Genomic DNA, 26,087 nt, shown 5'->3' with positions numbered 1-26,087 from the left:
CTACCATAGGTATAAAATCATGCTTCTGAGAGCACTACTGGGAAAATTAGAAAAATATTGAACAGTCAACTGCAGTTATATAAAAGTAAGTGATCACATGATTCACACCTTTGAAAACAGTGAAACTCACCAACTTACAACCAACAACAAATTACCCAAAGAACAGAAATTCAAGCTTCCTTTTTGACACTGATAGTCTGAGAAATAGTTTGGATTCAAGATTGGCACAGGAACAAAAATTAATAGTGTTTCAGTGGGTACCTGTTAACAAGGATTACTTCTGGAGAGTGGGACTAGGACAGGTCAGGGGTAGAGGGACTTGCAATTCAAATTAGTTACAACAAATTCTAGAAAGATGGCAGTGGTTGCAACTATATAGAACTTTTCACAAAACCATGCAGAATAAAATGCTCTGGAATCAGTTGTATAATTTTGAGAATATAATAAATGATGTCGTACAACTTTGTGACTATATTAAAAAACAAAAATATATAATTTAAGAGTGCATTTTATGACATGTGAATTATATTTCAATAAAATTGGTTTGTTTGTTTTTTAAATAGAGCAACCAGATAATATAATAAAACCAAAAACACACAAAAAACATTTAAAACAGAACTAGGGTACAAAGCATTCCATCAAACCGCCAAACCACCAACAGCCAGAGATCTGGATGCTATCAGTGAATGCGTGGAAACAAAGAGAAGGAAGTGCAGTCAGCCCTCCATATTCGCAGGTTCCACATCCATGGACTGAACCAATCTCAGATCGAAAATATTCAGGGGAAAAAAATTATTACATTGTGGCTGACATGTACTATGTAGTTTGTCCTAGGATGGTTGTGTCTGTACTGAACATATACATTGTTTCCTAAACAACACAGAAAAGCTATTTATATAGTATTTACATTGTATTAGGTATTATAAGTAATCTAGAAACGATTTAAAGTATATTCGAGGATATACATAAGTTATATGTAAATACTATGCCATTTTATTTAAGGGACTTGAGCATTAGCGGATTTTGGTTTCGGGGGGTGGGAGGTCCTGCAACCAATCTTCCCCTAGATACCAAGGAAAAACTGTAACGGATATAGGATGGACTGCAGAACCGTCTGTTCCGCTTCCTTGCTTTGGCTTTTTTCTTCCAGAACTACAGGAAAGCACAACAGAGGGATCTAAGAAGCACAGCTGAAACAGGAAGGTTCTATCTATTCTAACAGCTGATGAGTCTAAAGGGTCTACAATACATCTAAAGGGACAAAGCAGTCTAACCCTTAGGAACTCTCCTAACTGACCAGCCAGGGATCCCTTCTGCTAAGCACATAATCAAAACTGAGCAGGACAGAGGCATCAGTGACAAAGGAAGAGAAGGGCCAGATAAAAAGACAAAGGAAGAACAGTTTCAAATAAAAAATAGAAGTGGGGAAGGCTAGGGTGGGTATGGGTGTTGAGTGCAGGGTGGGAAAGACAGAACAGAGCCAGGAAATCTCAGAAAGTAAGCCCTCATAGTGCTACCTGAAACCATAAAAGAGGCAGCTCAGTAAATTAGCTCTTCTAACTTCTGGGTGTGCCTAACTTTTGAGCCACACTTTCTAACCGACCATGCATCCTTGTAAAAGCTCAGGAAAACTATTTTCACCAAAAAATGGTAACAGAAGAGCATCAAGGTCGAATCCCATACAAACTATACTAAAAAGAAGATGAACCGCATCCATACAGACAATGCCTCACAAACCTGAAATCTTCTTTTCAAGCAAGCTACAGATGACATTGAAAATGATAAAACAGGCATGAAAAACAAAAACTCAGAAAAATTCAAAAGTAAAGTGAAAGAACTTGGGAACAAATTAGAAATAAAAGAAAAAACATCAGAAGAGAAGACTAAATTAGAAGGAACACAAACACACGTAAATACAACAGATATAAAAGGAATAGACAGTGAAATGGAAAATATTTAAAACCATAATGAAATTAGAAAGACATAAAAAGGATTCAAGAGAAAGTGACAAATGATGAAGATAGGCAAAGAAGAGCCAACGTAGGAAAAATAGGAGTCCTGAAGAAGAAAGCCAAAACAAGGAAACAGGACAACTACTAAGAACCATTATTAAATAAACTGTTCAAGAAATTAAAAAAAAAAAAAAAAGGAAATTATAAATTAAAATAACACACATGCATACCTGGGAATACAGACCCAGAATACACAACATAAAGACATATATTCTGGCAAAATAATGACTTCAAAGAAAAAGGGGGAAAAAAATCCTTTGGACATCCAAGTAAAAAGAGTTACTTAGAAGGAAAATAAATCTAGTTTGTCATCAGACTTTGAAATTTTATGCCAAAAGAATATAAGCAACATATTTAAGATACTCAAGAAAATCAAATGTAAACCAAGGGTTTTATGTCCAGCAAAAGTGATTTCCAAATATAAAGAACATAAGTTGCTACCAGCTGCAAATACTCATGAATATTGTTCCCATGAGCCCTTGCTGAAATATTTACAAGAGAACCTTAGACCCCAAAAAAGTGCCTAAAAAGACATCCATACCCAGGGTCGGACAATTAAGTTTGTGAACTTGCTGCAATGATGTTGCTAACCTTTTTTGATATCAGAAGGATTATTCATTATGAATTTGTACCAACTGACAAACAGTTAACCAACTTTACTGTTTGAAAGTACTGAAAAGGCTGCGTGAAGAAGTTAGACGACCTGAACTTTTCGCCAACCATTCATGGCTCTTGCATCACGACAATGCACTGGCTCACACGGCACTGTCTGTGAGGGAATTTTTAGCCAGTAAACAAATAACTGTATTGGAACACCCTCCCTACTCACCTGATCTAGCCCCCAATGACTTCTTTCTTTACCTGAAGATAAAGGAAATATTGAAAGGAAGACATTTGGATGACACTCAGGACATCAAGGGTAATACGATGACAGCTCTGATGGCCATTCCAGAAAAAGCTAGGCATCGGTGCACAGCTTCTCAAGGGGAGTACTTGGAAGGTGACCACAGTGATATTCAGCAATGAGGTGTGTATTATAGCACTTTTTCCAGGATGAGTTCGCAAACTTAATTGTCCAACCTCATAAGTACGAAACATATAGCTAGTTGTAGAAGTCAGAGGTAAAAGGGAGCGTATGTGTACAAAAGAGCTATGTAAAGGGTATTATATGACTATATGCTCTAATGATAATATAATAATGTAAATACATATAATGTAAATATAATAAATGTATTTTTTAAATGGGGAGGATGCAGGGGGGAAATGCAAAAACAATTAACTTTTCAGTAACTGTACTGGTGATGGCAGTATTGTTATTCTGAGACTGGGGTAGCATAAGGCAAATGAGTAATTACGGAACATACTAATGTTATCATCCTGTGTCCTCAGAACCAGGATTCCTGGTGTGGAAGAAAGGAGATACACATGTAACTTAGATCAAGTTGTTAAAAACTTTAGCACTGAATTTAAATTGAAAGCACCATTATGAACCACGAGGTACTGTATCTTTAAAAATATATAAGTATTTCCTACCTCTATCCCCTGAAAAGACCTAGAAGCAGGACCAACCCAGAGGCAAGTAAGTATCCTTAGCACTCAGATTATGGTTTTTGAAATACCATTTCCTAACACAAACCAGAACTTTTTTGGAGAAATGGCTATTTCAAGTCTAGGGCAGGAAATGTACAAGATTTTCTGACGAGTATATCCTGTCATACCCAAAAGCAAAGATTACTGTGGTTATGTCAAAAGAACTCAGGATATAACTTGCAAAGCCTCCCCAAGAAGGAAAATTATAACTCTGAAAAAACATTTTCTGCAGTGGATTAAAAAATGTTGACTAAGTTTAAATAATGTATTCATAATGACACTTAAAAAAATTAGTCACCTTTGTGGGATGATAGAAGTAAATTCATTATTGGAAAAACTGGTAAATAAGAAGAATTAAGAATTTATTCTAGCTTGTATTAATATGAACTGAACTGCTGGTTAACCAACAGATAACAGAAAGTGTTTCTTTGTAGTGTTTCAGCTAATAGCTGAAAATGAAATCATGAGATTAGAATACCACCATTTTGCACTCCCAGTGAATTAATGTATTTAGGCACTAAGCATCAACAGCTGCTAACATCCCAAAAAGGAGAATCAGCCAGAAATTATTTGCCTCCTGATACATCCTTATAGCCTTGCTAAAATATTGCACCTGAATCTCAATAAATCTCTGAATTTATGTGAAGAAAACAGAGGACAGAAGAAAGTTGAACCACAGCATAATTTAATCAGCAAAATCTGGACTATGGATAACCTACAGATAAAAGATACATAAAAGAAAGAGCTAAGCAAGAGGAAGACTGCAGACTAAGAGAGACTGAAGAGACATATCAAACACAGTATTTAAAAAGGCAAGACCAAACTACAGCATCTAGGGATGTATGCGTCAGTAATGAAAGTATAAAGCAATGCAAGATGATTACGATAAAAGTTAGGATAGTGGTTACTTTTAGTAGAAAGTGGATGTGCTTCGGGTGGGGCACACACAGAAAACTTAGTGGCTGGCAAAGTATTCATTCTTGACATGGGTCATGGTTGCAAGTGCATCTGTCATATTCATATGAGTTAAGCTATAAAAATGTTCTTACTACGCAGGTAAAAAATATTTGTTGCAACAAGTATATATACTCTGCAAATTTAAAAAAGGGGGGTAAGTGGGGGAATTGGGCAAAGGTAGTCAAAAGGTACAAACTTCCAGTTATAAGATGAATAAGTTCTGGAGATCAAATGTACAGCATGGTGAATAGAGTAAATAACACTTTATTGTATATTTGAAAGTTGCTAAGACAGTGGACCTTAAAAGTTCTCATCACAAGGAAAAAAAAAAATTGGGAACTATGTGAGGTGATGGATGTTAAAGAGACTTATTGTGGTAATCATTTCTATACATATGTGTATCAAATCATTATGTTGTATACCTTAAATTTATACAATACTAAATGTCAATTATATCTCAAAAAAATGGGAGAAAAGATGTCAGGCTGTAAAATTAATCAAGCTTTCTGAAGACTATTTCCAATATGCAATAAAGTTTTTAAAATACACATTTAAATTTTTGATATAGTAATTGTATATGTAGGAAACTATTTTAAGGAAATAATTGAAGATGCCAAAAAGTTATCTATTTCAGTCATATTTAAAGTACTAAATATTTAAATGCCCAATATCAGAAGAATGATTAAATGAATAATGATACAGCTATACGATGAGTACTATTTTTCAAGACTATTTTCGGAAAAGAAATAATTCTTATGATGTCAAGAGGAAAAACAATGAAACAAAATAACCAATATTTAAATGCACAGAAGAAACAGTGGAGGAAAATGTATCAAAATATTAATGATTATGATTGATTCTTACTTTCTTTACTTTTTCTATGCCTTCCTAGTTTTTTATATTGTCTACTACATATTTTGTAACAAAAAAATTCCCAACAAATAAAATATTTTGGAATTTTTAAAAGAAGGGATTTCCATAATGAAATATATGCGAAAATGATTTTTAAAAGATGAGGAATATAACATTTTGCCCATTTTCTGCCTTATATTCTTCTCTCATCCTAGAAAATATCATCAATCTCATTCCTGTTAATCTCATTCCTGTTAAAATTTAGGGAGGGGAACAGGTAATTACTGGAAAAATATATGCCAGCAGCTGGGCTACAGGCTTCACATCCACATTATCTCATTGCTCCTTTAAGAAGGGATATGTACAGTTTAATGGGGAAGAACTGGAACTCACAATGCCCTCAAAATGTTAAACAGGATGGAAATAATCAGGTACATGTGCCACAATTTAATGAAAAGAATGATCAGCCCCAGCATTTTTAATAAAAGCAAAAAACCCAGAAATACACTAAATATCCAAAAACAGTTGGTGTTATTCATTATTATTCTACCATTAAAATAATGTTATAGATGAATTTTTATTGGCAAAGAAAGACAGTGTTCATTTTTTTTTAAAGTTACAATTATCCCATGTTTCAAATATATGTGCATACATATACACATAGATATGGGAGTATAACCAAAGTTTAATGATGTTTCTCTCTTAGTCACAGGACGAAGAGGGTTTTTATAATATTTTCTTCTTTTTGGCTTCTCTGCATTAGCTAATTCTTCTATAATATATATACATGGCTTATTGGGAGTAAAAAAAAAAAAAACAGGTAATTTTTAAAAGCTAAGTTGTATCTCTTCTATCTCCTTTTTCTATGGTAGATTTTTTCAACTGGATCAAAATTTCTATTTCCGCAACACAAGTATTTTTTCTGTAGCAGAAATGAGGGCTACTGCTCCAGCTAACTGCAAGTCTTCAGTCTGAATACCTTGTACAGCTGGCTGGCTGCCAGAAGAGGGCGGCACTGGTCACTGAGAACACGGCTTCAGGCTTCCTTCCTATAGCAACGCTGCGCTGACTTGTTAGTCAGAAACTCAGTCATCAAGTTTGGAGAGGGGAGAAACTAATAACTGCTGAACACCTACTCATTATGTAGCATAGAGTTATGCATTCTTTTTATTAGATGATTTTTTTTCCCTTAAAACAACCCTGTTAGCTATTATTATTCTCGTTTTACAAGTGAGCAAATTAAGGTCTAAAAAGATTAAATAACTAACTCAAAGTCATACCAGCAAGCAGGAGAGCCAGGATGAGAATCAACATCTTTATCACTGGAAAAACTGATCTTTTTCTACTATACAGCGTGTGGCTTCTGCCAAACTGCTGATTCATGAAACTGTTACCTTAGTGACTGAAAGACAACCTCACCTTATTGGCAACAGCATTAACACTTGGCCGGGCATCGAATATAAATATTTTATGAGACTGGGCATTGGAGTCCATGATAGCTTGAAGGTATTTTTCATCTTCTTTGCTTCGCTTCCCACTCACTCCTACCATGGGCTGGCTACATCGAGTGATGGTGGCTTGACTTTCAGGGTGAATCCACGATAAAACCTGAATGGGGGAAAATGGTGACACACCCTTTATCTCCTTCTGTTTATAATTCTTCTCAAAAACATTACTCTATAAAACTCTGCTTTCTAACTGGATCCAAAGCCTAGCTATGAAAGAACATATGAAGCTGCTGTGAAATATCATCACCATTCTTTCTAGCCAACTCTGGCATATAGAAAACCTGGTTTAATTCTTTACTAGGTAAGCCCCACGTTTAAAGTTTTATTAATATATCCACAAAATTGCCCAACTATAAAGTCTTCAGAACCTATGAATTTTGGACCTAAAATTATTTGAGTTGATCTTTCTAGAACACAGTAATTCATGATTTTGTAGTTTTCTTTCTAGGATTTAAAGGAAAAGAGCACGTATCACCACGACTAAAGAATGTATATAGTAAGATAAAGAAATAGTGAATAATATACAGAGCCAGCTTTATTTTCAAGTTAAGAATCATGCAATTCTGTGTACTTCTCCAATACCCATGTCAGACTCTCCTGAAATATCTTTAAGTCTTTCCCCCCGTTTTAAAAGTGTATTATATAACTCATTCTTTACCATCCCATAAAAGACCTGATGCTGTAGTTATGTTTATCCTGCATCCATTCTCCCATTTGTTAACCTCAGCATTATGCAGAGTATAAAAGCTTTGACTACGTCTCATCACAGCTTCATACTTACCGGGATACGGCCCCTTGATCTGAAGGAGGCCACTCTCTTTAATTCTTCATCAGGAATATTTGCTGGCACAACCAAAAGGGCAGGGTATGTATCACAAAGCTCGTATCGTTCATTTATCTTTGTTATTCTCCAGCTTTCATTTGGAATTCCCTATATGTGAAATAAAACATAACACAAATTACCACCTAACTGAAATATTACAAGACATCAGAATAGAAGCATCTTATTCAATCTCTCCGCCCCGCTATCCACCTCTTAAGTTGTTGGAATAGTTATTGTCTGCCTGTGGTGACCAGGCTACTAGGATGGCATTCTAATGTAGGGATCTGTGTTCTTTTTGGCATTTGGTTTTATGTTAATAGATTTATTAAATCATTAAATACTGATCAAGTGCTGGGTCTGTGCTACATATCCAATAGGAAGGAAGGAAACAGCGAGACTGCAAATGTTCCCTGTCTTCAAAATGAACAGTTTCATTCAGTTTCGTTTGCTGATTGAGTTTGCAGCCATCCATCTATACAAAGAAATTCAGAGCACAGGCAGCAAGTGTCCACCGGAATGCTATATACATTTTTATCACTTACTTGCCTAAAGTGAATTTTTCACTCTACATTATAATACTAATGAAATATTGCTAATATAAAACATATTAGAAAAGCAAGGGAGTGATAGAAGGCAAAGCCAAAAAGAGGCAAGAGAAATACTTAACACATCTTTTTAGTAACACATCGATTATTAAGCTCTCGTCGGTCCTTCAATATTTGCTATATTTATAACTAGTGTACTACTACATATAATCACCTAATAAGACACTTAGATTTTTCCATCCGTTGTTCTATAGAAAATAAAGCCATTATATTAAATGGTTGGAATTAAAATATGTATTTTAAAAATTTTATGACCCCTGACACTCACATTATCACAAAAAAAGACAGAATCAAAAGAAATCAAATTACAGTAAAAACACACTTATTGAGTACTTACTATGTGCAGGGCACTGTGCCAGCAGCCTCTTTACACACACACACACACACACACACACACACACACACACACACACACACTAAATTAAAAAGGCACAAATAGTGTGCATAGTATGCTATCATCCACTTTAAAAAATAATGTACATACATACACAAGCTTTGTAGGCATAAAATCTCTGAAAAGATATATAGGAAACCAGTAATAACATTTCCTAAAGGGAGAGGAACTGGGATGGCTGGGAGACAAGGACGGCCTAGAAGGGATACCTACCTTTCAATATACCCTTTGTACCTTTCCAATTTTATACAGCGTGCAAGTAATACCACCCACAATTTTTTTCAATAAAAAAAAGAATACCAGATTTGGCCATGGGCATGGGGGAGGGTTCAACACAGGAAGGATGGTGCCAGTCTGCCGCTGCACGGAGGACTCCACACGGGGAAAATAGCAACTGTCCCTCTAGTCCTTGTCCTGCAGCAACATGGTTCAGTCTTTCCCTGTATGTCCCTGATGCCCCCCTCTCCAGTTGCTGTACCTCCACTGGAGCCCAGGGAAGGCAGAGACCAATAAAATAAGGCCCAAAAACATGGCTTCCAGACCTATTTGCTAAGAAGCAGAAACTATGAAAATGAAGATCAAATGCAGAAACTATAATTTACCAAGAATCCTGCCATTGATTATTAGGAGAACATCACTGAGACTGAAATGGATTACGTACAATGTCCAGCTGCTTCTTTTATACTAGCATAAACATTTTAACTACTATAACTAACTTCACCTAGAACAAAATAATAATGAAAAGGAGGGATTTCCGGTGAAGATGGCAGAGTAGGTAAACGCTGTGCTTGCCTCCTCTCACAACACATCAAAATTACAACTAAACTACAGAACAACCATCATCGAGAATCACCTGAAGTCTACCTGGACAGAAGTCCTACAAGAAAAGATACACAGAACAAGCCAAGTCAAGACTGTTAGGAGGGGCAGAGACACGGAATGGGCTGGCCCCACACAGACATGTTGTTGTCAAAAATCAGGAGGGACATCTCAGCTACGGAGCTACCCCCTGAGGAATGAGGGGTCCCAGCCTTACACCAGGCTCAGGGTTCAAGTGCTGGGAAGAGAAGTCCCCATAACTTCTGTCTGTGAAAACCAGCAGAGATTATGGTTGAGTGAGACGAAGGGCAACTGGAGTTCCAGCCATTCCTCTTAAAGGACCTCTATGAGGACTTACTTGGTGACGGACTCACTTGCTCTGGGTTCTGGTGCTGGGGCAGTAGCTTGGGGGGCATTGGGGGACATGTGGGGAAGAACTGAATTGTCTGGCTTCAGGGCTAGGGCTGGAGGGGCAGTGTCCTCCCAGATAGAAACACTGGCAGGAACCATTGTTCTTTGGCTAGTCCAGCTTATAGACTCAGGGAGGCACCATACCTGAGTCTCCATCAACCTGGCTCACACAGTTCACCCTGCCTTAGTGACTCCCTGAGACTCAGCCCCACCCTACTTGCAGGCCCACCCAAGCCCTTTTTAGTGGTTTTTCCATACAAATGACCTATCTTGGCTCATGCTATTGTCTTTCTTAAAATCTCTCAAAGGTTCACAAACCCGAAACAAGCAGCATCTGGCCTTGGCATAGCCTGTACCTCTTGCTAAGCTCCAAACCTGGCACTAGCAACAGCTGGCCTTGGTTAACAGTTTAGCGTCTCCCAGGTACCTACAATCTCAGCATAAGTGACAACCATCTGCAAAACAGTTTGTAACTCATACTAAGTGGCCTCTGTAGGGCAAAGGTAACAACTGAAACTGGCCTGCACCAGAGCCCCTCCCAAGAGGCCCCAGAACCAACACACCCGGTGGCCAACTTCAGATAACACCAGAGCACCACCCAAACACCTCCACAAATGACACACCCAAAGGGCAGACTGCACAGGCACCAGAGCCCTGCTAAAGCAGATCGTGCTCCACTGGGTCAGCCCCTGCACAACAGCTCCTCCCCTATAGTCAAGGCCAGTCCTTCTAACCAATCAGCCTGAGGATTAATCCCTCCTATTGACGTGCAAACAGCAACTAAGGCTCAACTACAACAGGAGGGCACACACAACCCACACAGGGGACACTCCTAGAGCACCCGGCTCAGGTGACAAGGGAGACTGTACCCCTGGGCTCCACAGGACACCTACTACATAAGGCCACTCTACTAAGACTGGGAGATGTAGCAGCTCTACGTAACACATAGCGATAAACATAGGGAGGCAGCCAAAATGAAGAGATAGCGAAACATGTACCAAATGAAAGAACAGAACAAAGCTCGAAAAAAGAACTAAACATGGAGACAAGCAATCTACTAGATGCAGAGTTTAAAATTCTGGTTATAAGGATATTCAATGATCTCAGTGAGAACTTCAACAAAGAGATAGTTAACATAAAAATAGAGATAGAAAACATAAAAAAGAACCAGTCAGAAATAAAGAATACAATAACTAAAATAGAGAATACATTAAGGAAAATCAACAACAGATGAAGCAGGGTCAGCAATTTAGAAGATAAGGTAGCAGAAAACACCCAATCAGAACAGCAAAAAGAAAAGAGAATGAAAAAAAAAAATGAGGATAGTTTAACAGGCTTCCAGTACAACAGCAAGTATACCAACATTCGCATCTAGGGGTACCAGAAGGAGGAGAGAGAGAGCAAGGAATTAAAAACCTATTTGAAGAAATAATGATGGAAAATTTCCCTAACCTGGAAAAGAAAATAGAATACAAACCCAGGAAGCACAGAGAGTCCCAAACAAGATGAACCCAAAGTGGTCAACAGCAAGACACATTATAATTAAAATGCCAATGGTTAAAGACAAAGACAGAATTTTAAAGGCAGCAAGAGAAAGCAGTTAGTTACCTACAAGGGAGTTGCCATAAACTGTCAGCTGATTTCTCAACAGAAATTTTGCAGGCCAGAAGGGATTGACATGCAATGTTCCAAATGATGAAAAGCAAGGACCTACAACTAAGATTACTCTACCCAGCAAGGCTATCATTTAGAATTGAAGGACACACAAAGAGCTTCCCTGACAAGAAAAAGCTAAAGGAGTTCATTTCCACCAAACCAGTACTACAATAAATATTAAAGAGACGTCTTCAACAGGAAGATGAAGAATATGAATAAAATGGCAATCACTATATATCTATCAACAAATACTTTCAATGTAAATGGATTAAATGCTCCAATCAAAAGACAGGGTGTTGAATGGATAAGAAAGCAAGACCCTTACATATGCTGCCTATAAGAGACTTCAGATCCAAAGACAGACACAGACTGAAAGTAAAGGAATGGAAAAAGATAGTTCATGAAAATGAAAACAAATAAACCAAAAAAGCTGGGGTAGCAATAGTTATACCAGACAAAACAAATTTTAAAGCACAGGCTATAACAGGAGACAAAGAAGGATCCAGTAATCCCACCTCAGGGTATTTATCTGAAGAAATCCAACACACTACTTCGAGGGGATGTGTGCATCCTATGTCCAGTGCAGCGTTATTTACAATAGCCAAGATTTGGAGGCAGCCTGGGTGTCCACCAATGGGTGAATGAATAAAGAAGAGTTGGTACATGTATATAATGGAATATTACTCAGCCATAAAAAGAATGCAATCTTAGCCTGTGCATCATGAACGGACCTAGAGGGTATTATGTTGAGTGGAGTAAGTCAGACAGAGAAAGACAAATACCATACCATTTCACTTATGTGTAGAATCTAAAGAACAATGTAAACAATCAAAACAAAAAGAAACTCATAGATACAGAGAACGTTTAAAAATTGCCAGATGGGAGGGAGGTTGAGGGGGTGGATGAAAAAAGGGAAGGGATTAAGAAATATAAATTGGTTGCTACAAAATAGTCATGGGGATGTAAAGTATAGCATGAGGAATATAGTCAATAATATTACATTAACTATGTAGGATGTCAAATGGGTACTAGATTTACTAGGGTGATCACTTCATAATTCATACAAATGTCTAATCACTATGTTGTACCCTGAAATTAATATAATATTGTACATCCACTGTAATTGAGAAATAAAAAAAATTATTTAAAGAAGAAAAAAGAATACTCTAATGCTTTATCTTTAGTCTTAAGGTTTACATTAAGAGATGATCTTCATTTTCTTCTATAATGAACTTAAAAGGTCTTTTAATAACTTGAGGCTTCTAACTACAAAAAACTGTGTCCTCTCCACTAGACTTTGCTTGGTTGACTCAAGAGTCAGAAAAAATGTCTAACTCTTCAGAAAAAAATTGCTCAACAAATTGCTCTAATAAGTCAAAGCCCATAAAGCATCTATATCATTTAAGGTGAAATTCAATGCTCTATTCTGACTGCCACATTTCCTAATCTCATAATTCTCTTTCTGTATGGCTAAAACTGCTCATTTACTCTTTAACTTTTTTTTTTCTTTTAAATGATAATTTATTTCTTTTCTCAGGGCACAGGTATCTCATCTGCTTTTCAAAGTTCTATGTTAAATGCTACTAAAACACATAGCAATTTTTGCCCAGATACCCCCAAAATAGTCTTCATTTCTACAATTCTAAAGACATTTGTTAGATTTTACGGTTGCTTCCCCATCTAATTTTGACACTGGATTTTTGGGTTAGCAAAAATCTTGCAATGTCACTTGTAGACTCAGTTTTTAGTTGATCAATTTATTTTGTATTCTTCATATTTTGCCAGCTGATGGCTTTATAACTGAAAGAGGAATTTAAAATTTTACTTCACACGTGACTGTGCAGAAACTCACTTTCAAACCATTTAGATACTATTAGTTCTCTAGTGGTATTTTTTTTTTTTTTTTTTTTTACTTTTCCTGGCTTTGTGAAACAAAACTAAGTAAATTAGAAGTTATAATTTAAATGCAGTATTTGAAATCTAAATATAAAAATCAGCTTAATTATTTCATAACTGAATTCTAGAATAATTTGGATAATCTAATGATTACCAAAAAACAATCAATGTGTGAGAAATTAAATTCTCATGAAAGTACAGTGAACACGTGCAAACTTAAAAATAAAGACTATTTTAGGTATAGTTTAAATACCGCAGTATAGGGATTCTGGGAAGTAATGTACTGAGGAAGAATAGGGAAATGATATGCTGTAACACAGATTTCCTTTAAGCTCTACTGTGGTGAGTTAAATCACATTAGCAGGTTTTCTAATATTAAACCAACCCATCTTAGTCATATATTACCTCTTGTACGTATTATCAGGTTTGATTTGTTAACATTTTATGTAGAAGTGTGTCTTCTGTGAAGACGGAAAACTTTCTAAATTTTATGTGAAAATAAGTTATAAACAGAACTATCAGAAATTTTTTTCAGAATCAAATTATAGGCTACCCAAAAGAGAAAAATCTGAGTGAATAATGTTGAATGGCATATAAGAATACTAAAACATAAATGTATTTACCATTTATTTTTATTTTAAAATTAAATATTTTTTAGCTTATGGGACACGGTGCCGGTCTGAGGCTATTTGAACAGTTTACCCCAAACCATGGGTATCAGACCAAATCATATAATTTATATCAAAGATATGAATGACAAAATTTAAAAGAATAATTGAAGAGAGATCCCTATATGCCCTGTTTTCTCAGGCTGGCCATGTGGTAGATACTGCGGCTTTAAAGACAGTGAAGATGAGGGGCCTTCGTTATATTTAAACTACTGGACTCATCCACAGATGCATTGAGACAGTTACAGGGATTTCCATTTCATGGTAAACCAATGCGAACCCAGTATACAAAGCCAGATCCTGATAGAATATTTAAAACACGTGGCACTTTTGCTGACAAAGAGAACAAGAAAAAAGCCAAAACTGCGGAAACAAACAGCAATGACGGCAAATAAAAAGCCTGGCCAGGGAACACCAAATTCAGCTAATACCCAAGGAAATGCAACACCAAATCCTCAGGTCCCTGATTACCCTCCAAACTATATTTTATTGCTTAATAATTTACCAGAAGAGACTAAAGAGATGAAGTTACCCATGCTGTTTAACCACTTCCCTGGTTTTAAGGAAGTACGTTTGGTACCTGGGAGGCATGACATTGCATGGGTTGGATTTGAAAATGATGGATGGACAGGCGAGAACTGCCAGGGTTGCTTTACAAGGATTTTTATTTTCTTTTCTCTCTCTTTTTTTTTTAAACTTAAATTTATTGGGGTGACAATGGTTAGTAAAATCACACAGGTTTCAAGTGTACATTTCTATAAGACACCATCTATATATCACACTGTATGCTCACCACCCAAAGTGTGTTCTCCTTTCATCACCATATATTTGAAGGATTTAAGATCACACCATCCCATGCCATGAAGATCGCCTATGCTAAGAAATAACATTTGGGATAGCTGTTTTTAAAGGACTTGGTGTTCTTTACAGTGTTTGTTTTGATAACATTTGGTCAGACCATTTTAATAGTTGGGGGTGAGGGGAAGTGAAAGTGAAATTTCTGTGCAGGTTTTAAAAAATAACCTAGTCTTCCTTTTTAGCCTTAATGAACTATGAAATATGAAGGCCTTAATTTTGTACAATAAACTTCTATTTATATTTTTAAAGAATTACTAAACATTTTTTAAATAAATTGATTTACTTGTAAATTCTTAGATAAGTAAAGATTCATTAAAGATCATTGGCACAGTCTGAGAAGTATTTTAAAGAAACTGAAAGGCAGCCAAGAAATCGGGCCTACCCTTTATTAAGAAAACAACAACAACAAAAACTACATAACTTACAAAGCTGTTTACTTCTACCCATGAAATTTTCATTAAAATAAAAAGAATACAGAATATTAAAATTGAAAGGAAAAAGTACATACCTGCCTCCTGTACTCTAAAAGAGGGTCATAGAGCTTCCACCCATTTTCAGGGAATACTTCTTTGTATTCAAAAGCAAAAAGAGGCTATAAAAAAATAAACAGAGTTAATAGCTAAAAAGACTTTTAAGGAGGTAATGAATCAGAAAAGTATCCTTATCATACCCAAAGCTTTCACTTATTTATCTGACAGGATACTCTGTATTGGTGTTTTTTTCAAACATACAGGAAAGCACAGAGGCCCACCACCAAGATTTATCAAATGGTAACATCACCATAGTTCTTTCAGATATACCTGGTAGCCGTTTTAGGTTTACTTCTAATGAAAAACATTACATAAAAAAGATGTCTTCTGATATAATTATTTTGACACAACCAATATCGGGAGTTAAGCAGCTTTGAAGTTTATGCTATATTTTCTAAAACACACTGAGTTAACTTTTTGTTTTTTGGCATGCAATGTATGTACCAAAAAAAAAACAAAAAACAAAAAACTAATTTATATAGACAGAATGGTGGGAACTACTATGATGAAAAACATTCAAACTAGAGTACTGATTCCAAATTTTACTCCTTACTAGCTATGCCCTTGAATTAATTAGTTACCTGCTTCTGGTTTCAACTTTAAAGTAGGGATAAATAATGTTTACCACCATATGGCTACTATGGAAGTTAGATTATATAACATAAATGAGGGGTCTAATACTATTAATAACACATTGTAGGAACTCAGTAAAGTATCTGCTCACCCTACCCTCGTAAAATTGCTAGACTTAAATGTCAGTACTCCAAATTCTAATGAAGACCACATACAGTTTTCATCATGGAAACAACCTGGATAAAAAGATCATATAATTATGAATGTCAGTACACAGGAATGGGCCTCAGAAAACAGCTCGTCCTGCTCCCTCATTTTATATCTAAAAAAATTGGTTAGCGAGATTAGGTTAAAACCTAAATTATACATCTTGTTAAGTGGGAAAGAAGAATTGTAAATGTAGATATTCTAGATATCCTAGACATGTTTCTTTACACTACATCAATAATTATAATACAGATTTTTCAAAGATAAGAATCATCTTACCAGGTTATTAGACACAGGAAATGCATATTTCATTAGATTCTCAAATATGGATCTTCTCGTTCGCCCCTCAGGTTTATGAGCAAACCGTAAATTTCGAATATCCTAGAAAAGATTTAGGATCAATTTGGCTATTTATCATTTTTTGTTCCCTTTTCATTTAAAAAACAAATAAGGTAACTTGAAACTATCTTTTAAAATGTTAAGATATGTGAATGTGGGATACAAAAATAAATCAGACAATATCTCCTGAAAGAAGGGAAATTACAAATTCTTATTGAGAGAAATAAAAAGAAACACAAGGCACTCTAAGACATGGCAGAATTCAGAGGACAGAAAATTTACCTCTGCTTATATACACAAGGTCAGTCAGTGAAAGAGGGCCACGGAGATTAGACATACTGTATCTGAAGCTTAATATCAGGACTGATACACACTATCAGTGTATATCCTTTCCCTATGAAAGAAGGCACATTTCCTGTCATGAATTTCCCTATTAAAAACCTAATCAACTGTTGTTATATTTCATAAGTGTCTTTGTTCCCATTAGGCCTGGTGATTGTTTTCCTTCTTACGATCCCTTCCCAAGACTCAATTCCATTGGATCTTCTCTTTGTAAGTCTCTGGCTAAACCAAACTCTGCCTAAAGGTCTTCCTCCACTCCATGTCAAAGTTCTTCAAGCATCTATCGGCACATAAGCTCTGAATAGTTTGGTTGGTATCATCCAGGCTCTACACTCAGATCTAAAGAACAAGGTTGCCTCTATTATTTGTCCTCCAGCAATTTTCTGTGCTCAGGTTAATTCAGGTTTACTGACATCTTAACAGCACTAAGAAAAAAATGGGAATTAAGAATAATTTCAAGACTTCATTTAAGTGTTTTAATCTAGGCAAAATTCAAAATAACTTTATTATATACCCCATTCTGCAAACCAAACACAGAGACACACTACTACAATGTACCTACGGTACATGAATAAATACAATATTTCACTACAAATTTTATCCAGAATTATGCTAGCTCTACCATCCCTTAAAACAAACGTGTGGGAACTTAAGCTGATACCTTGTCTTTCTTCCATAAATATCTTTATAACTAGTAGAGATACTCATTAAGCACTCTGTTAAAACAATCACAGCAGAAGCCCCTACAAATGTCTATTTGTTAATGGTCTTGTTCCATGAAAAAAATTACACTTAAAATGATCAAGATTTCAAAGTCACCCTCTTTCATTTTCTCTTATATTGTATGCTCTATTTACTATTACACTACAGAAAAGTGATCAGGAGACAAAGTGCTTGACACATGGCTGGCAGTTATTACACTCTTAGAGACCTTCTGACTACAATGGAAAGGCAAAACAGTAATTACTAAGTCATTAGCTTTAACAGACTCACAAAACCTCTAAGATCAACAAAGTATCTTGAAAGTTATGCATGTACTATTGATTTTACTTTCGGTACCAACAGAAGACCACAAGAAAGGGAAAGGTGATCTAGAATTGAGATGTGCACAGAGGTGTTAATTAGGCCATAACCGGGAGAACAGTGCCCTGCAGAGTGGCACATGGTATTAAACATCTGTGACTGAATGTTAAAATTGTAAAAATCTAAATGTCATTCAAGTTTCAATGTAGTTAAAGAATGCGAGTTAGATAAGAAAACAGGGAAGGTCTATAATATCAAATTTTCCCCACGATTGTTTCAGAAGCAGAAAATTTATGAGAACCAAAGAGGAAAGATAGGTGACGATGAATGACATAACCAGTCTTCCACTACAAAGTGCCATGCTTTAACTGCTCACAGATCCTTGCTTCTAATTTGTAAATTAAAGGGAATAATGTCTATCATGTCTATTTCAGGATTTTTATGAGGCTCACCATGAAATGAATGTGGAAGTACTTTTTATTGGGTCCAAAAGAATTCAAGTCTAATTCATGATAGATTACCTTTCTATTACTCCTAAATGTTTTTTTACTAGAATGACATTCCTAGTATGAAATCCATTTGATACTTTGGGAACCAGTGTCTAAACACAGGCTCTAATTAACAGGAAACTTTGCAAACCAAATATAACAGCACAAATATTATGACATTTACCTTGCACACAGTTTCTAGTCCATAAGAATTTTCACCTCGACTAGAAGCACCACCAATTTTTTCTACTCTGCTTATCACACCAAGAGAAGCATCTAAAACAAATGGGGGATCCTAAAGAAAGGAAAGAAGAAAAAAACAAAACTTGAGCAACTGATACTGTACAATTATAGCTGAGAAAAATCTTAATTAGAAATGCTTTAATAAAAATGAACAAAACTGCCTTCAAACAACACAGATGGTACATATACAAATCTAATCCAACAAGTCTTACCCGTTCCATGCTTTTGAAATATAACCTGTAATTCGTAACAGTCAGAGTTCCTCGTACAGCACCAGTGAATGGACATATATAAGTTACATCTTTGGCTGAAAAGGCAAAGAATCCACAATTTATTATGTATTGTGCACTATTAAAAACTGCACTCTCATCTTTTCACAAATAAAATTTAACAGAATTCTGATTGCTTCTCTAACTTATGCTAAAAACTAATGGAATTAGTGATACAAAGAGAACTCAGAAGCCAAAGCCAAACTTCCAACCATGCAGTAATCTGGGGAAGGAATGTAGACTAAATGGAGAGGACTGAAGAGGCGGGGGCTCGCCCTGCACCCTGAGACAGACCAGGAGACAAAGATGGCCACCATCCCTGTTGGATAAAATAGGTGTGGTAGTTGGAGTCGTGGGTGGAGGGGTGGTGGTAATGGTGGTTAACAACAGTAAATGTCTCCTGGCATAGTCACCAGTCATCTTATCCTATTTTCTAGATCACCTCACCAATCTGCTGGTCTTCTCTGGCCATGTCTAGTCTGTCAACATACTCCTAAAAATGCAACACCCGAAACATGTAACACCAGAAACTTCTGATCGAATTACATTTATGGGGAAAATATTATAGGGGAAATGAAGTGCATAGGAAATATAATTTCTTAGAAAAATAATAGTATAAGAGGATACAATATTCCAGACCCAGCAACTGAAGTCCAACTTTACAGAAATAATCACAAGCACCGTTTTATTAAATGACAAATGATGAATCTACACAGCATTCTGCTTTTTAAAACATGAGTTAATTAAGCAGGATAACTCAGCTACCATTAGTTCAAAATAATATTTAATATGGTAAAGTTCATAATGCACAATATCAGTTTTTTTATCTTAAAAGATTCATAAATCCCTGCAATGTATTTATTATAGCAAACCAGCACATAAAGGAGTATCTTCATTGTACCAAGGAAGTAAAGCTCAATTAGGAGCAACAAATTTCTAAGAACCTCTCAAGGGGTTTCTGGGAAAAGTGAGGGACATGAAATATGTTTAATAGGGTATTACAACTTCCTGACTTTGCTTTTTATTCATCACTTTGAAGGACTGACTGCTTTGCATGGAATTTGAAATGAGACTGATCTTCTAATGCTCAAGTATGAGCTATATTGTTTAAATCATTGTTTCCAATGCATGTTTCATTTAGAGGGGAGGTTGTAAATTAAATAAACCAATCATCATATGTACACAAACTTGCCTTGAATACATTTTCTTCCCATTATGAATTTTTACTTCAACTAGGAACTAGCTTTATTCAATGTTCCTAAAATCATTTCTGGATTCCTTCCAGAGCCAGTTTTCTTACACAAGGAAATGAACCTTATTATTCTATATTCTATTACGGGTTATGTCCCTTTTAGTTCAATGTTTTTATTACACCTTCCCCTTTACCCTAAAATCAAGAGCTAATACAATGAAAATGGTCCCAAAATTGCAAGTACTATACAAATATAATGGTTTATACCTATGTTACTATTATCATCATTAGGTTCTGCTTTGTTCTGTCCCCTTTACCTTTTCTCCTCAAGCTGGTGGCAGCTAAGTCACTCTGAAGAGAGAATTTACACTTAGCAGGTTTTGCACCAAGTAAGAGGACAACTGTGACTAGGCACCTTCCCAAAGCAAATCACAGTAGCTACAACCAGCACTGATGGCCTAGCACTTCTTCAGAGTTTACAGAGTACTTGCACCTCCTTTTACCTTCATGAAAACCCTTGAACATAGACCTACAATTACCTACAATTTTTAGATGAGACTACCACGGCTCAGAGAAGTAAAACAAATTGCCTAGTGTTTTCAGAACCAGTAACTGCTAAGATGGACACCTGAATGCAGTTCTCTGACTACAAATTCAAACCTCTGCACCTCGGCATGCCACTGACGTAGCAGTCTGTCTGCTGTGTCAAAGGCTGAAATGCGCAGTGTGTGCGCTTCCCCGACGGCTGATGTGCCCAGGCTGCAATACTCTGAGGCTGTTACTCCCCTGGTGCATTCTGTTGCTGTTCCCAACATCAACTACTTTAACTTTTTAAAAACAGCTAAGCCACAGATTTACATTAGGCCAACTAAAAATCAAATATCTTTTCTACATGAATTAATATATGCCACGTTCCTCTAGCCCTGTACTTTACACTAAATTTAATTTTTGCACAATAAGCAAGTCTATATAGATGATGTTGAATCAGAATATTTCATTTACTATATTAGGTATTCCTCTAAATTTTGCAATACCAATACTGCCTAGTGGTACCAAAAGAGCTTAGATTTACTAATTCTCTCAAATTTTCACTGAGTTCACAGAGGAAGAATCCATAATAGTTTCTGTGAGGTAGACTAAAATGACCTTGACAATCAATACACGTACATATCTATAAGGATATAAAATAGACACAAATAAATGTAATATATGATGGCATGCAATCTGTGCAGAAAGAGACACACAAAAGCATACTCTAAGTGATACAGAGAAGGGCAAGTCCATTCAGCTGTGGGATCAGAGAAGGTTCAAGGAACATGGGCATGGGAGTTTTGCCCCAACAGTTGGTGTTCTTTAGACGGGTGGAGATGGTGAGACAGCACTCCCTGCAGAGAAAGAACCTCATCCAATATACAGAAGTGGGAAAGTAAAGTGCCTCTTTGGACAAAGGTAAGTATATAGCACAGCTCTCTGTAATTTATATTGTACCACAATCTCCACTCCTCAATTTCCCTCCCTGGTTCCTCTTTTACCATGTAATTGTAAAATGTTTAACAAAGCTATATTCTTGGACCTCTTCTCACTCAACATGATATCTGGGTTGTTTTCCTCCTCTCATTTTTCAACTAATATCTATTTCTAGTGATTCCAAAATATGGACTTCCAACCCTGACCACTCTCCTAAGCCTAAAATATCTTTCCTAGATATCTCCACTGGAAGTTTCTCATAGGTAACTGAAATTCAATGCACATAAATATGATACCTAGGGCTTCTGAAAATTGAGAGGAAAAGATAAATTCAAGAAATTCTTAGAGACTGACTCCTTCGATGATTGAATGTCAGAGTTCAGAGAAAAGCAGTCTAGTATGACTCCCAGATTTCTTTCTTGACTGAATGGACATCTGTTTCTAATGTTAACTGAGGGAGATAATAAAAGTAAAGGAGTAAATTTAGGGACGAAGGTGATGATTTCAGTTTGGAGGTGTTGGCTATAAGGACTATCTATAAGATAGCCACAGACATGTGTCTAAGATACAGGCATTTGTTTATACGCATTAGGACAGAGGTTCACACTAGGAATAAATTTGGAGTCATTAGTAAATATATGGTAGGCAAAGCTACTCATTTAGATATGGTAAAACAAAAACAGCACATAGGAGGAAAAAGGGAAATGGGTCATGGATGAAGTCATGCTATTCAAGTAAGAGGAGCCAACAAAAGAGTCTAAGTGGTAAAAGGAAAGTGGTTGATAAGGTCATTTATCATAGTGGACATAGCATGTGCTTTAGGTTCAGAAGAGGAAAAACTGTCACAATGCTAGCTGTAACTTGGCTACCTAGGGAATCTCCCTATGCTTTAGTCTCCTCATCTACTAAACGGGATTAATAACGTTCTCAGAAGATTACTGTGAGGATGATAACATGAGACAGTAAGCACTCAATAATGATAACTGTTGCTATTGCAGAATATTCAGTGCGATACTATACACCTAACTCAGTAAGCAGTTCAGCAGAATAAGAGCTTAGGGTGTACAAGAGACGGGGGGTGGTGGGGAGGGAAGAAAATGTGGGGTATTCAATCAGGAGTCAAGAGCAAGAAGAGACAAATATGCTAAGTGTGAAAGAACTAAAGGTACTGTAAGCAAGAACAACCCATTTGGGGGCAGCTCCCCCTTTGGCTTGCACGGTTTTACACAAAGAAATGACACCTGGCCAGGGAAAATTAAGCATTTACTAAGTCCTTTTAAAATGCTGATTGATAATAAAATGAAAGGTAGTGTTTACTTTGGCTAAGAAACCATTTACTTTATTCTCCTAAAAAATCACTTATTTCTCCAAAGCTCTGGGTGTTTTAAAGTAAAAGCATAAGGACAAAAAGGAGCTCGAATGCTTGTTTCTAGTTTCCAGTCCATACAATAAGTTAACACTTAGTCCTTAGGCTGGACAAAGAAAGGCACCTACATTGCAAACAGCTTGCTTTGCAACGGAATGAATTCTTTCCACCCAAAAACTGGCCTGTGTTTAGTCAGGGTAGGAAAAAAGGAAGAGAAAAGAGAGAATGTGTTCGAAGAAAAATTACTTGTACAAAGTGAGAATTCAATGTTTTTTATTTAGGCAACCCAATATCTTACTGTGGTAATTCAAAATAACAAAATTTTCTTTCCCAGAATTCAGCAACAGTTAAAAAAAAAAGAAAGAAAAAAAAAAACTACCTGCTTTCAATGAAAGTAAAGCAAAGCAGAGAAGCAACAGGATATAATTTGATTTGCATGTTTCCCAGCAGTCCAAGTACAAACCAAACAGGTCTAAACCTCGGCTGAGAGAACACACTAACTGTTGGGAAGGCTGACCGTGGTGCGTGCTGCCAGACAGCAGCTGTCCTGGACAGTGAGCCTGTTCTCTGCATACTGAGGGTACTGAATAGTCAGTGCAGTCAGGAAGAAGGAAATTCAACAAAAAATACCATTACAGACCCATGTCTTTAATATTTTCTCCTGGAAGCAAGGGTGGTTCTTCCATTTCTGCTAATTTGTTAGACTCCCTCAGGACCTGGATTAGAAAAGGGAGGAGGGGGCAAGAAAAGAAACATTTTTTACTCAGACGTTAATTTTTCGCTCAAATTTCAACTAAGTATGCTTGTTCTTACGTAAAGTTATATTATATTACACATGCGACTTTAAGTCAAATTATAAAACCTTCAGTGCTGGAATGTATAACATGCTGTTTCTTCTACATAGCATTTTCTGAGTGTCAACTTCGTACAACATATTATATACAAAACACTTGAAACATTTTGTCACCAAATCCTACAACAGTCCTGTAACGGTAGGTGTTACTATCGTCTTTTCCTACATGCGGAAAATGAGGCCAGAAGTGACAACTTGTTCAGGATCACATAGCTAAAAAGTGTCAGAATCCAGATTTGAATTACAGTTTTAGTGGATTACAAAGCCCATTTTCTTTCCATTAAGCCATGCCTAAGGCCCTTAGTGCATTTGAACTCAGATAAAATCAAGATTTTCTGTAGATTTAATGTTTAGAGAATTTGGATGTTGATAAAGAATCTTGTTGAAAAAGAGATTAAATTAATTAAAATCATGATCAACAACTGTTATTGAGAAGTTACCTTATGAAGGGTGCTACACTGGATTCCAAGAATGGAAACATCTAGATACCTGGTTTTCTAATGGATTGACACAACCCAGAGCGCGTGCGCGCGCGCACACACACACGTTATATGCTAAATACATCCCCCTAGCTACCCAAAGCCTACCCACTCTACCCTTTTCACTGCCAAACAATAAACTTCACTGTCTCTGATTCTTCCCCTCCCATCCATTCCTCAACTTTCTGCAATCTGGCTTTGCCAGCTAACCAACCCCTTCCAGGGAACCCACGTTCTCCCCAATAACCTCCACATTATTAAAGACAATGGACATTTCAGTCTTCATTTTTATCTCTTAGCTACATTTGACACTATCTGCATTTGCCTGCTAAACTCCCTTCTCTGACCATTCTTTTTCAATGATCTTTATATTCCCTTTCCCTAACCTTCCCTGTTCCTCAGAGGTTTGTCCATTTCTAACTTTACTCCCTTCCTGATGACCTCACTTCAATCTACATTGCCAGCAAAGATTATTCCTGGACTCTAGTTCCATACATCCAACTGAAAATGTTCCTTCCCCACCCCAACTACCCGCCAGCCAAAAAATAAATAAAAAAACATTTAGTTCCACCATACCAACCTCTCTGAATCTTAGTTTCATCATTTATATTAATATTAATATCCACCTTACAGGTTTGTGAGTATGAAATGAGATAGCTGAATCATAAAGGGATTTGCAAGGTACTATTAAAATGTAAGAAATAATTATTATTCACTTAACAGAAGCATCAACAGAAGTTTTCATTGTCTCTTCTCACAATGGCTTGTTCACATGGTGCTTTGTTCCTCTCCTCTAAAATACACAGGTTTTAATGACACCTTATAAATGTCTGAATGGCATTAATCTAATGGCAATAAACATAATATCTCTATAATGACATAAATATAATCTGAGGGACACTATAAAAATACAGAGGGATTAATATTTGAGACAGCATGTCATAAAGAGAACCATAAATCTCTCTAAGTCTTGAAATTTAACATCTATCCATGAATAAAAGTGCTTCCGTGGGAGCTCTGGAATCTAGCATCATATGCCAAGGGACCCAGGAGGAGTGTCACCCACTGTGCATCACAGGCAGACAGAACCTGGTACGGGCTGTGGAACCAGCAGGAGCCTGTGAACTGACTCCAACCCCTCTGGGCTATGGCACCTGGAAAACACTGACATGAGCAGATACTCATGGATGAGAAAGACTTAATAGAAATCCAGGTTTCTAAAGGAGATGTTCCAACACTCCACTGGAGTAAAATAAATACACAAATGTGGATGCATTAGAGTGGGTAAGAGAAACTTTGCCAGCATCACCTTTCCCCCCAAGGCAGCACAACTTAGAGGAAGAGGAGGTTGGGGATCCCTCCTGTAGGGGAAAGGGGGCGCAGTGAGTGAGCACCCAGCTACCACCACTACTGTGGGGGTGCTGCTAAAGAAACTCATCTCTCACCCACAGCACCCAGAGCATCAAAGCAAGGCTCCACGAGTGGGGGCATGAAGGTGTTGGGGAAACAGCCAGTTAAGACGATCAGAGAGCATTAAAGGGATGCAGTTCTCTGTGTTCCAGAGTCCAGCAGGAAGACCACCCATAAGCTGTCGGGAAAACCTCACCCAAAGATCCCCTCATCTAACCCATGAGAACCCCCAATTCCCCAAAAGCCAAACCCACACC

At 36.7% G+C, this 26,087-nt stretch overlaps 1 protein-coding gene and 1 pseudogene across 5 annotated transcripts in view; one reads left to right on the top strand and one right to left on the bottom strand.

Moving 5' to 3' along the window:
• Window positions 1-26,087, bottom strand: part of MTMR2 (myotubularin related protein 2) — a 93,444-nt gene that overhangs the window by 16,055 nt on the left and 51,302 nt on the right. For 3 of the 5 annotated variants that reach the window (XM_074335575.1, XM_074335576.1, XM_074335579.1), the window contains 7 exons: window positions 23,729-23,804; window positions 19,007-19,101; window positions 18,736-18,846; window positions 16,639-16,740; window positions 15,558-15,641; window positions 7,701-7,850; window positions 6,831-7,019 (listed from right to left, as the gene is read on the bottom strand). In XM_074335575.1, coding sequence (XP_074191676.1) covers window positions 6,831-7,019; window positions 7,701-7,850; window positions 15,558-15,641; window positions 16,639-16,740; window positions 18,736-18,846; window positions 19,007-19,101; window positions 23,729-23,804 — 807 coding nt within the window. Of the gene's footprint in view, window positions 1-6,830; window positions 7,020-7,700; window positions 7,851-15,557; window positions 15,642-16,638; window positions 16,741-18,735; window positions 18,847-19,006; window positions 19,102-23,728; window positions 23,805-25,136; window positions 25,316-26,087 lie in introns of those variants that run through there. The other 2 variants (XM_074335578.1, XM_074335577.1) reach the window with 2 other exon arrangements.
• Window positions 14,234-15,078, top strand: LOC109450335 (U2 small nuclear ribonucleoprotein B''; annotated as a pseudogene).

The sequence above is a fragment of the Rhinolophus sinicus genome, linkage group LG06 (assembly GCF_036562045.2).
Source record: "Rhinolophus sinicus isolate RSC01 linkage group LG06, ASM3656204v1, whole genome shotgun sequence".
NCBI lineage: Eukaryota > Metazoa > Chordata > Mammalia > Chiroptera > Rhinolophidae > Rhinolophus > Rhinolophus sinicus.
Note: the sequence above shows the minus strand (reverse complement) of the source record. Positions and strands in the feature narration are given on the sequence as shown.